At 40.3% G+C, this 13,600-nt stretch overlaps 1 protein-coding gene across 2 annotated transcripts in view; it reads left to right on the top strand.

Moving 5' to 3' along the window:
* Window positions 1-13,600, top strand: part of NUP210 (nucleoporin 210) — a 90,759-nt gene that overhangs the window by 18,136 nt on the left and 59,023 nt on the right. The window contains exons 5-10 of one of the 2 annotated variants that reach the window (XM_082211852.1): window positions 1,469-1,619; window positions 8,254-8,386; window positions 8,943-9,101; window positions 11,216-11,284; window positions 12,325-12,431; window positions 12,961-13,101. In XM_082211852.1, coding sequence (XP_082067978.1) covers window positions 1,469-1,619; window positions 8,254-8,386; window positions 8,943-9,101; window positions 11,216-11,284; window positions 12,325-12,431; window positions 12,961-13,101 — 760 coding nt within the window. Of the gene's footprint in view, window positions 1-1,468; window positions 1,620-5,448; window positions 5,468-8,253; window positions 8,387-8,942; window positions 9,102-11,215; window positions 11,285-12,324; window positions 12,432-12,960; window positions 13,102-13,600 lie in introns of those variants that run through there. The other variant, XM_082211853.1, reaches the window with a different exon arrangement.

Below are 13,600 nucleotides of genomic sequence, written 5' to 3'. Positions count from 1 at the left end.
TGGGATTCAGCTAATGGAACAGGGTAGTTGAATCCAACCCTAAGGTTAAATATGTGATGAACTCTCTTGCATTGAAATCATGATGATGACGACGACAACAACAATTTAAATAATAGTTTTATTCTGCACTTCTACCAAAGTTCATTTTTCAGGATAGTTCATTAACAAGTATAGTTTTTAAAACAATAAAATAATATATGATTACAATATTTTTCGCTCTATAAGATGCACCAGACCATAAGACGCACCTAGTTTTTGGAGGAGGAAAACAAGGGAAAAAAATATTCTGAATCTCAGAAGCCAGAGCAACAAGAGGGATCACTGTGCAGCGAAAGCAGCGGCTCCTCTTGGTGTTCTGGCTTCTGGGATAGCTGCACAGCCTGCATTCGCTCCATAAGACGCACACACATTTCCCCTTACTTTTTAGGAGGGAAAAAGTGAGTCTTATAAAGCAAAAAATGCAGTAATTACTAAAATAAATATGCAAATTTAAACAGCAGTAGCTCAATTAAACTTCAGGGGAGAATGAAATGCATAGGCATTCACATCATATGCTATGAAAGCCTTGGGAGCATAAAAATGTTATCAGCTAGTGATGAAAGAATAGTAAGTAAGGGACCTGGAAAATATACACAGAATGGATTACTCTGTGGCTGGGTGCCATAAGAGAAAAGGCTGTGTCTCTGGTAGCCAACCTGTAAGGAGCTAAACGTGGTTGCCATTCTATATGTTAGCTCCTTTACGGGCCACTTGAGAACAAGATTAAGAAAGCATCGTTCAAATATATGTCACAGCAACTTCATTGGAGCAAAAGAAATTATCGTCCTTTGCCAGCATGCAATACAGGAATTTATGGGGGATTAGCAATAAATGCAATGACTCCTTGGGCTAGCTTGGGCTTTTAAAAGAGGGGAAGGAAAGCTACCAGTCAGTATTCCATTATGAAATAAACAAATTAGAATAGGACTGATAGCATTGAATCAGCTGAGTTGAAAAGAGAGAGTTAATATTATTTCTGTTCATCCAGATTGCTTCTTTGCTGTGTACAGAAGTGCCCCTTTTAGCAGGCAAGCATCAGTGCCTTGTGCTGTCTTTCAATATAAAAATGTTCTATGGTCAGCACAGTGGTTTCCATTTTTTAACTTGGCCACCATATTCTGAAAGAGTTAGGAATATGTTAAACACATGTTAAACACATGACAGAAGTTTAACCTGGACATTATCAAGGCATTGCTGCCCCAGCAAGATCATGCAGCTGCTAAGTAATGGAAGATGGAACAACAGATGTCAGTTGAGCATTCATAGGTCAGACTACATCTGTAGACTTTATAACTAAGAAGGACCTGCAATCCCATCTAAAAGTAAACCTAATACACTGCCAGTCCTTTGCATTTTTTAGGTGATATTCCCCCTTCTTCATAAAAAATACAGGTATATGAATATCTAAAGTTATTAACTCTTTTTACAGCATCCTCAAGTTCTCAGAATCAACCTATACACCGCCTTCCTATATATTAGAGATGGAAAAAATTGCCAGGCAAGGGGACATTGTTTTAGTATCGGGCATGAAAACAGGGAGTTCGAAATTAAAAGCAAGGATACAAGAAAGTGTTTATCAGGTAAGGTCCTTTTCTGCAGTACATTTATTATAGCAGTCTTCCAACAGGATGCTTTTTCTCCTCTTACAGCTATTGCCCAGTGATGGAAATAAGGTGATACTGATAAGCGAAACATATATACTGATCACAAAGCACAATTCAAAAAATGTTCTGCAGGACTAACAAATGTTACTGTGGCATAAGCTGTTGTAGGCAAGATGCATGAAGCAGACAGATGCATGTATAATGTGAATGAAGGAATATTTTACTGCTTTGTGTAGTGAGACTGAAAGGTGACATACCATTGAATGTTGACAGTCACCTAAATGGGTTTCTGCATTCATTTCATTTCGCATGTCCCAAAACTGCAAAAAAATATACAACCTGTTTTCTGGTACTTGCAAAATTTACCTGGGATTTTTGTCAACATACACATATGAATGTCAACATTCACCAGATAATTGCTAGAAATTAGAGCAGACACCTCATTATTCCTCTGCCCCTTCCCCCCTTTTTATTGTCATTGTATGGTTGTGAACAATCCAGGTTTCTTTTCACTACTTCAGAAATGTCTGTACATAAACATTTGGGAGCTGCTGCTGATATATAATTTTATTAATCTATATTTTCAAGATAGCCTACAAATAGAACCATAAAACAAATATAAAACATCAGAAACAAAAGTAATTATTATAGCAACAGTAAAAATACAAAAAACAACAACACAGTAGATATAAAATCAGTTAAAATCCTGGGCAATTTTTTTTACTGTCTAAAATGTGGTTCTCTAGTTAACCCAGTCATGTGGTGCCTTCTAAATAATAGTAATTTTTATTAAGAAAGCCTAGAGATGGCTTCTGAATGGTAAGAGCAGTTCAACAATGCAATTACACTTAGAAGGAGCTATCCTTTGCTATAGGTCTTCAAGCAGAGGCTGCTGGAGAGGTTGGATTTCTGAAATCCCAATATCAAACAGGGGCATAGCGTTTGATGGCTTGTAAGATCTCCGCTGACTCTACTCGCCACTTATCATTGCTATAGGCTGCAAGAACTGTGGAAGTAGGGACTGATGCACACCAGGACTGTTGAACCTGTTGTTCTCCAGTGTTCTTTGGGGGCTATTGCCAATATTATTTTGCTGGTTTTGCTCAGTAAATGATGTTGTAAGTGGAACATTGAAGAAGCAGTTAACAGGACTCCTAGGCCTCTGGGTTTGTTTTTTGCAAACAAACCTCTGCAAAATGATGCATTGTTTTCTGCATATTACAGTTCTTCAGGGTATTCAGATGCCTGACAGATAAAAATAGGTATCCATTACAAGTATGGATTTTGCAGCACCAACACCACTGTGGCAAAGTCAGCAAGATGCTACTCAGCAATATTCTTTTCATATCAGCAGAAATGTATGTGTTTAGGGTATACGCCATTTTAAAAATAAAGAAAATTAACTAGGACTCAAGTGGAAAAAATGTGAAACACTTGGGTATTTGTATCCCAATCTGAAAAGACCTTTTTCTTTTCTTTTTCTTATTACTATTACTTTCTGATTGGAAATAGATTTAAAGGAATAAAGCATAGACTCTGAAGCTCCCCCTCTTTTAGACCCTCACAGTGCTGTCTGGGAATATTTAGACCAGTTTTTTGCACAATCAGCCACTTGATAGTCAAAGGTTACATTCTAAACCAAGTTGCTTAATGTGTTGCTGAATAATGTTCCACCATAGCCTTATATATATTTTTTAAAGAAGGTAAAGACCTCTGTGCATCTCTTTCAAGGTGCCCACCCTTTTTAAAAAAAGTTTATGTATATGCATACAGTTGTACAAACAATATTCATTAAGTGGGTGGGAAAATTAAAGTAATGGTTGTGTACAGGAAATACATGACAAGTGAAATACCATGTACTGGCAGTGTGGCCCATTGAAGATTCCAGACAGCTGCAGGCTAACCTAGCCTGCCACGCATCAGCCTGGGCTAGTGTCAAGATTTAGTCTCAAAATTATTCACCTGTATTGCATCATTTTATGAGCATAAGCCAACAGGTGTTTAAAAAATCTCATGGAAATGAATATATTCACTCATACTTCCATGTGTTACAGCCTCTACAATCCACATTTACTGCGCATTTTGTTGCAATTGCAAAGCAAAGCAGTTTGGGAGTTGTTCTGTAATAAAATAGATTAAAGAGGAACTAGATATGACCTTTTATGAGACATTTAAAGTGTTGAGGTTTTCAACCATCAGGGTGGAAAAATTGGTGTGAGATCTGTACACAAGATGATATGGGAGTCCAGTACTGTCTTCTCAATATTTTAAAGTTATTTTAGTCTAAGACCAGTGAAATCTTCAAAGAGAAGGAAGTGGTGGAGTGAAAATCACTTTCTGTTCACATTTTCCCAGTTTGTTTAATGGTCTATTTTAGCAGTTTTTCTTCAGAATGGCTAGTTCAGTGGGACAGTGCTGCAGAATTGCCCTCCTGACACACCAGTGTTGCTGCTGCTTACCTGGACGGTATGGGGGTGGGATAGGGCAGCAATAAGATTGCGGCTGTACAGGCCCACCAGTGGCAGTGCCCGATTGACCTGACCTCGCTCTCACTCTGTTTTGCACACTGGTGTCGAGAGAATAACTCTACAGCAGGCATAGGCAAACTCAGCCCTCCAGATGTTTTGGGACTACAACTCCCATCATCCCTAGCTAACAGGACCAGTGGTCAGGGATTATGGGAGTTGTAGTCTTAAAACATCTGGAGGGCCAAGTTTGCCTATGCCTGCTCTATAGTATCATCCAGGCGTTGTGCACCCATAAGGCAAGGTGAGCCAACCGCCTCAGGCAGCAGGTTTCTCCTGATATAGTCTTGTCCCCTTGTTCCTGATGTAGAACTTCCTTGACCCCTTCTTTACTGGCGGGGAGGAGGGTGCCATTTTGGATTCTTGGGCCAGCCCTGATCTCAACAGATTCCATCATTTGCAGTTCCTTTTTCTTTGCTGTCCATAAGACCTCCGGTTAGGCTTGGCTTTTAAGTTTGCATTCCAGAATGAGAATTCTAGCTGAAAGAATGCGTCATATTAATTGCTTGCTTGTTAACACTGGATTTACCTCATTCACTGATTGCTTGAGTGCACATACATTTTCAGTGCTTGTAAAATTTAAAAGGCAATCATGCAGATTTGTGTATGGCAATATAACTAACCGTAGTATAACAGAATAAACAAACAGAATGTGATCTGATAAGGGCTTGACTGCTCTGTCAATACGTATTGATAGATGCTTACTACCATGCTAAGATCCTTGTCTTAACTTTGTGCATACGTTAGCACAAAGAATATGTTCATTGCATGACGTTCCTATTTTCCAGTAATCCAGAGTATGGCCTTAGAAGAAGTTAACACAACAAAGTCATATTCATGTGAGAGTAGTCTGCCTCATTACTTTTGACATGTACCTTGAAAGAAACTGGAAGCCCCTGCAAATCTTTAAATGCTGGCAATGTTAAACTTGCTCCATAGGTCTCAGTTAATTACCTGGCCATCATTGAACTAGTCAACGTTTCTGAATATTCCATGTTAGTTACCTCTGCAGTAGCACTGCCCCAACGAAGATAAATGTAAAAAATATCAGGTTCTCTCAAAAACACCTTCACTGGGGATATCAACCAAAAATATGCTTTTCCCTTCTGTGACCTCGCAAGGAAAGGACTGAAAAGACACACACACATAAAGGCTGTGTACACATTCTGCCTTAAAACTCATTCTTTCCCTCAAAGAATTCTGGGTAATGTTGTTTTTTAAGGGTCCTGGAAATTGTAACTCTGTGAGGAATAAGCTACAACTGCCGGAATTCTTTGAGGGAAAGAATGTGCTTAAAAGGTAGAATGTGTACACAGTCATTATGTGTGTGTCTTCTCAACCCTTTTTTTTTTTAAAAAAAAAAGGAAAATTAACTTTTGAAATTACATAAAATGTAATTTACCTTTTTTTGCAAATCAACTCTTTGTTGTCATTTAAAGTTGGCATGTATCTTTCTCTTTTTCAAGCAATTCTCCAGCATTTTTCTCCACACTTCTTCCTCTGCTTTCCTGGCTGAGCCGACTTGAGCGAGTAGAACATTTTCACTAGAGATGTTAAGGAATCCCTTCTCACTGTGTTCTTTATAACCCACATGTGAGCTCAGAGAAAATTGAAAACCATACTTCATTCATCCACATGGCACTGCAGAATACCCACATGGCAATACAAAATACAGTTGCTTAAGTTAACTTGCTGCATTCAGTTTTCTCTGACAAGTTGACATTCATTTCTTCCCCCAAAAGCACCAAGAAAATACTTTCAAGAAAAAGTAATTATAACCGCAGAATTGAATAATGTACATCTATTCTCAAAGGCAAAAACTAGACTTGGTACAAGAGATTTTTTTCAACTGTTCAGGTAGATAACTTTTTTCTATTTTTTAAAAAACCAATGTTTTAAAAGACAGGCTACTGTACTGGGAAAAACACCACAACATGCGGCGTCTCTGTTCCTCAGGCAGTGAGACGTTCCTGGGGCAATTCTTACCCTGACTTGCTTTCCTTTGAAATGGAGATCAATGGAGATATAAGAGTTTATGTGCAAATATACAAGTTGAGCAAAGATGGAGACAGACAGCAAAGCACTTGTCTATAGCAACAGATCCCCCAAAGAGGGAGCTCTAGAAGTTACTTTTCAGAACTCAAAACTGCACATTCTTCATTAGATTACATTATTCTTGGAGCGGGGGCGGGGAGAGTTACCTGACTCCATCAGAACTCTCAAGGAAGATAAGACAGGTCAGCTATTCAGGCCCATTAGCCAAGCCATTTGCCTGAAAAAGGGTACAGCTGGCACACCTGGCCTCGGACTCCTGAGGAGGTTAAGCCCTGTTAAAACTCTGCTGTCCAAACCCCCAAATTTAACACCAAGACATACAAATAGAGGAGTGCCCAACTATTGAAGTTTTTTTTAAAAAAAACCAAGAGAACTTATTCTTCAGCAGACTCCAGCAGAGATTTATACATTTTGCTATCTATAGAGATTTTGCTTTCTATAGAGTAATGGCAAAATTATGTGCTTATGTGAGAAGATACTGTAAGCTTTAAAAAAACGTTTTGGAGCAAGTTATTCTTACAAACAGGTCACATTCTGTATTTTGCACAGTAGTGTATCGTACGGTCTTCTGTTTCCTGTTATGCAATAAAAAGGAGTTGTGGAAATTGGATTTTCTCAATTCTTACCAAGAAGCTCAGTTAAGTTGGAACTTTGTGCTTACTCCAAGGTGTGGGAGATGATATAGATAGATATAGATAGATAGATAGATAGATAGATAGATAGATGATAGATAGATAGATAGATAGATAGATAGATAGATAGATATCCTCTGCTCACCAAGAAGGTGGTGTCCACACAGTGGAAGCAGCATGGTTATTTATTATTGCTTAATTCCACAACGGGAATTCCACAACGGGACGCGGGTGGCGCTGTGGGTAAAAGCCTCAGCGCCTAGGGCTTGCCGATCGAAAGGTCGGCGGTTCGAATCCCTGCGGCGGGGTGCACTCCCGTTGTTCGGTCCCAGCGCCTGCCAACCTAGCAGTTCGAAAGCACCCCCGGGTGCAAGTAGATAAATAGGGACCGCTTACTAGCGGGAAGGTAAACGGCGTTTCCGTGTGCGGCTCTGGCTCGCCAGAGCAGCGATGTCACGCTGGCCACGTGACCCGGAAGTGTCTCCGGACAGCGCTGGCCCCCGGCCTCTTGAGTGAGATGGGCGCACAACCCTAGAGTCTGTCAAGACTGGCCCGTACGGGCAGGGGTACCTTTACCTTTTAATTCCACAACAAGCAAGGTAATATGTACATTTTGCAAGGCCAACTGGACTCAGTTGTAGCCAGCTCCTAGGACCCCTGAAATCTTTCACCTTACAAGCATTGGCAGAGCTATTAATTTGGGGATCTTTACTGGAGACAGTTGCGTGCTTGATCACAACAGGTTGTACCTAAGTCCTACTCAAGCAGACCCAATAAAACTCCTGAACCTGAATTGGCCTAGGGCTTGCCGATCAGAAGGTCAGCGGTTCGAATCCCCACGATGGGATGAGCTTCTGTTGCTCAGTCCCTGCTCCTGCCAACCTAGCAATTCGAAAGCATGTCAAAGTGCAAGTAGATAAATAGGCAGGAAGGTAAGCGGTGTTTCCGTGTCCTGCTCTGGTTCGCCAGAAGCGGCTTAGTCATGCTGGCCACATGACCCGGAAGCTGTACACCGGCTCCCTCGGCCAGTAAAGCGAAATGAGCGCTGCAACCCCAGAGTCATCCGCGACTGGACCTAACGGTAAGTGGTCCCTTTACCTTTACCTTTATTAACTTCATAGGTCTACTCTAAGTAGCATTAGAAGGGTCTCTGCATACAGCCCACAAGCTCATAACACTACTTTAATTTGTTCATATCCCTTCTGAAAGGGCAATGCAACCAGCTGTTATTTTAAAACAAAATGAGTGCTTTTCTTGCTTTACATTTTCCAAGTTTGTTTTTCAGTGAATGAAATTAAAACTTTACCATGAACCTAACAGTTTCTTTGGAAATCCCATTTGTGTGAGAGTTTTTAAACCTGTATTCTCCCCCCCTCCCTTTTCTTTTTTAACCTACAGAATGTACCTGCTGCTGAAGTCAGATTGTTTATTTTGGAAAACATCATTCTGAATCCAGCGTATGATATCTACCTACTTGTAGGAATGTCAGTGCAGTATAAAGTTCAGAAAATAAGACAGGGGAAGATTACAGGTTTGTCTTTTTGTTTTTTCAAATGTTGATATTTTGTATTCAGCCATTCTCTGAGAAAGACTGGAATGCAGATCTGCCTGACAGAAATGATTACCACCTTTTATGTGTATCTATAGACCTGTACATATCCTCATTTAAGTCAAGAAGGTGAAACAGAGACTGTGAGTTGCAGTTCACTGAGCCAAATTTTGACGCCTCATTTTAATATGCCATCTGGCAGACATTTCCTCCAAACTCTTGTGACAGGAAGGAAGGTTTCAGTTAGGCTACATCATATCAACCTGAGTGTATTCCTACAAATACAGTCCTCTGTGTGTGTCTATACAAAAGAACTCTCAGTAGTAGTATATGGATTTATACTTTTATCTGTTGCGTAAACCAGTTTTGTGAGTGTAAGGTATTTCCTTCACTTGATTTGAGTTGCTGCTTCAATCCATTTTTCTTTTTATTTATCATAACAAATTTATTGATGACTTGATATTTTACACTGACAGGACTCCAAGTGTGACACCTTTATGCTCTCATTATTTCTTGTGTCTTCTTCCTATATGTACAGAATTAATAATGCCTTCCGATCAGTATGAACTGCAGCTTCAGAACAAAACACTCAGCCCTGGGGGAGATCCAGCCTGGGCTGTTGCCAAATTGGATCAGGCAACATCCAGAGTTACTGCATTGCAGCGGGGACAGACGAACGTTGTACTTTGCCACAAAAATATCCTTTTTGAATAGCGTCCTACTTGTTAGCCTTGAAGCTTGCACTTGATTTGGGTGCTGCAGTTGCAGAATTCTGTAGCACCATTGCTGTCAGAAGACCCTGATTTGTTACTGGGCCAAGATGTTACTGTTATTATAGAAAGCCTTTAACAGCTTGGGACCCGTTTACTTGTGAGATTTCCTTTCTCTGTATATGCCTTCCTGACTGCTTCAATCTGCAAAACTGGCACTGTTACAGGTGGCATGTAATACTCATTCTGCACTTGTAAGAAATTGATATTTTAATGTGGCAGCATTTCACTTTGGAATTCCTTGCCTGTTGACATCAGGCAGGTGCCTTCACTATACTCTTTTCGGCACCTGCTAAAACCATTTTTGTTTAGGCAAGCCTATCCAGAAATGCAGAACGTTGACATATGCTTATCACTGATTATTATTTTTGAAGGTTTTAAAAAGTAGCATTTTTAGTGATGATTGTATTTGTTTTATTACAGTCAAGTGATATATAAACCTTGCAAAATAAATAAATCTTTTTTTACAGTGGTTAGGCAAAATGCAACATAGTGTATGGAACCATACAATCTTAAGTTGTTGCAAGTTGAGTATCACAATTCCCTCTCTGTTTGGTGTTTGTCTGCCTTAATTGCCGTACGATGAAATGTAGTTCTACCTCCAGGAAATGCAGTTCATCTTGTGCCAAACATAAATATAATTATAAAAGGTATTAGTTTGATTCAGGTGTAACAGGAAACCATGATTCTCACTACAAGGGGAAGGCATGTAAAATGTCAGGCTTTTGCACTCACCCCTCCCACTATGGCAGCTGTGAGAAGCATCTACTTACACTTTTGTCCATACTAGTCTGCTGCATCCAGACTCCAGAAACTGTTTATTAAAACTCTTGTTAGGAACATTATGCGAGTATCAAGTCACCAACTGCATTAACATATAATGCTAAACCATAGTTTAGTTTACAGGCATCCCCAACCTTTGGCCCTCCAGATGTTTTGGCGTACAACTCCCATCATCCCTTGCTAACAGGACCAGGGGTCAGGGATGATGGGAATTGTAGTCCAAAACATCTGGAGGGCCAAAGGTTGGGGATGCCTGGTTTAATACTATGTGCGTGTGCTATAGTGAGCTCATTTAAAGCATACAGAATGATTGAATTGCAGAGTTGGAAGCAACCCCAAGGGTCATCTAGTCCAACCCCCTGCAATGCAAGAATCTTCTTGCCCAACATGGGGCTCAAACCCATGACCATGACATTAAGAGTTTCGTGTTCCACCAACTGAGCTATCCCATGAACTCCCTCTTCCTTCTCCTTGTCCTATTCAGCCAGGAGGATTTCATTGAAGATTAGTTTCATTTTTATGAAGGGCAGCATATCATGTTCTATGCAGTGTTTTTTTTCTAAAAAAATTGTTAGGGCTACTCTCATTTTGACTCAAGAAAATCGCCATTTTATAGTACAAATCAGGGGAAATAAATACAGTAAATGGACAAAAGGCCACCATTGTGGGTAGCAACGGAACTGACGATTCACTGTGCTAGAGAAGAAAATAAAAAAAAATTAAATTTCTTCTCCGTCAGATTCACAAAATGTTTAGGGGTATGTGAACCCATGTGTCCCCCCCCCATAAAAAGCACTGGATCCATGAACTAGGAAACTGGTAAATTGCAAAGCAAACTACCGTATTTTTCGCCCTATAGGACACACCGGCCCATAGGACGCACCTAGTTTTCAGGGGGGGAAATCAAGGGAAAAAATATGTTTCCCCCCCCCCGCAGCTCTGGGAGCAGTGGACAGGCTGTGCGCTACTCCATGACCTTCTCCCTGCTTTTGCGGGAGGTGGCGGAATTCCCCCACCTCCCGCAAAAGCCCACAGGAGCCCCGCGTGACTCCTGCGGGCTTTTTGACCAGGAGGGAGAAGGGACTGAAACGGCCAGTCAGTCCCTTCTCCCTCCTTGGGGAAAAGCCCCAAGAGCGGCGCGCTCTTTAAAGGGTGTGCGGCTCCTGCGGGCTTTTCTAGGAGGTGGGGGAAGAAATTGCTTGTAACTTACTGTGCTGCTAAACTGTATCAGAATCTCTTGACCTTGACCAGTTTCCAAGCATTTCTATGAAAGGTGCTTCCAAATTACCAAATGGCACCATTTACGTTGTAGACCCTGGGTACTTAGGTTAGTACTAGATGTTCAATCAAATGAATCTGTCAGTTTTGTCTTGTTAACTTTGGGGGAAAATAAATAAAATTTATTATTATTTAATTTTTTTATTATTACTATTATAGCTATAATAACTTAATGTGTCCATTTATATTACAATATGTTGGTGTGTTTTTAATATAATTCATGTCTGTGGGTGACTGATGGGTGGCCTTTAAATTTGCATGGCCATAATTACAGCCTACTAGTTCAAACTTTCAAATATCTCATTTTCATTAGATTTGCAAATGTGTGAATGGTTAAACATTGTGCTTATCATATGCAAAGCCATGAGCTTACGTGCCTCTTATTAATCTGTGGTTCCAAGCCCTTTCTCCACTTTTCTTCAAATGTCCTTTCCCTGTTTCCAAGCATTTCTCTGGCCCACGTAAAGTACTCTTGCCTATTATCGTTGCTTGAAGCTCTTATGTTTCTAGCTATAATACAAACACACACACACACACACACACACACACACACACAGTAGAGAGATAGATAGATTACAGTTACAGGGAACCAGGCAGAGGGCTTTCTTGGTAGTGGCACCCACCCTGTGGAATGCTCTCCCACCAGATGTCAAAGAGAACAACAACTACCAGACTTTTAGAAGACATCTGAAGGCAGCCCTGTTTAGGGAAGCTTTTAATGTTTAATAGGTTATTGTATTTTGGTGTTGGAAGCCACCCAGAGTGGCTGGAGAAACCCAGCCAGATGGGCAGGGTATAAATAAATAAATTATTGTTATTATTATTATTGATAGATAGTTGCAGATCAGGGAGCCCTTTGGGACTGACAAGTAAAGTAATAAATATTTACTTAATTATTTTTCTACAGTCGCAGAATGTGATTGTTGCTTAATTTTTATTGTGTCAAACTCTAGTGCCCTGGCTGAATATTAGAAGCCTCTTATCAACAAAATAAGAGTATTTTATTTTATTGAAAATATTATTCTTATAACCCTTTATCAAATATGTATTTCTGTAAAGTATGATTTTCATTGTTTTTCTACTTTATAGGATTTTCAATTCATCCTGCTGATAGGTGGGTCTTGGAAACAGAGAGGCTCTATGAAATCACTGTTGATGTGTATGATAAATCAAGTAATAAGGTGCACTTATCGGATGTAAGTGAAATATGGGCATACATTTTCTCTTAAATGTGTTTGAATACCTGAATAAGAATACACACACAGAGAGAGTGGGCTCATAGAGGTTAATGGCGAGGGCTAACTTACGTCTCTTAATTTCATTGAGTCTACTTGTGAGTAGAATTTAGCTGAGTAGAACAAAATTGGAAATACCATATATTGGTTTGGATCTGAAAATTTCTTGCATAAGCAGAAAAACTCTTCAACTTTCACAAGATAACCCTGCTAAATTGCTCTGATTTCCCTGTCCTGCAGCTGCTGCTGCTGCCGCCACTTCCCATGCCCCAGCCCACAGCATTGCCAGAGATCCCCGGGATTGTGCAGAGAGGGCACAGTGAACTATAGTCAGCCGAAGGTGTTAGGAAAGCCTTGCTTTGTGAATGAAGTTCAGCTCAATCTTTCCCAGATCTATTATAGTACTTCTATGTCATATATTCATTTGTGTTTCACTCAGAGTACATCCTCTTATGTCCAAGTAATTACACTCATCCTTTTTAAATTTCAGAATCTCAGAATTGATGTTTCCTGGCCAAAAGCATACTTCAAGGTTCTTCAGTCCTCTCCAAATGGTTCATATCATCATGTGAAAGCGATAAAGGAGGGACACACCATTATAAGTGCTTCTTTAACATCTGTTGTAGATCAGGTATGTCTGTTGAAAGAGGAACATTTTGTCTTGCATTTGTTTAAAGCTGAAGCCTTGAACCTGAATGGTATCTTAAGAGCAAATATGATACCTTGAAGTTCAACAAAGTCAAGGGGGAGTGGGAATTACAGTGGTGCCCCGCAAGACGAATGCCTCGCAAGACGGAAAACTCGCTAGACGAAAGAGTTTTCCATTTTGGAGGTGCTACGCAAAACGAATCTCCTATGGGCTTGCTTCGCAAGACGACAATGTCTTACGAGTTCCTGCTGGTTTTTTTTCCTCCCCCCCCCCCTTTTTGTAAGCCGCTAAGCCGCTTATCAGCTGATCCGATCAGCAGATAAGCCACTAAAAGCAGCTAAAAGCCGCTAATAGCGCTAATAGCGCTAAGCTGCTTATCAGCTTATCAGATCAGCAGATAAGCCGCTAAAAGCCTCTAAAAGCCGCTAATAGCGCTAATCCGCTAATCCTTCAATGGGCTTGCTTCGCAAGACGAAAAAAA

Source organism: Podarcis vaucheri (assembly GCF_965113315.1).
Source record: "Podarcis vaucheri genome assembly, chromosome: 2".
Classification (NCBI taxonomy): Eukaryota; Metazoa; Chordata; class Lepidosauria; order Squamata; family Lacertidae; genus Podarcis; species Podarcis vaucheri.
The sequence above is the reverse complement of the archived record's forward strand: the minus strand, read 5'-3'. Positions and strand labels throughout refer to the sequence as shown.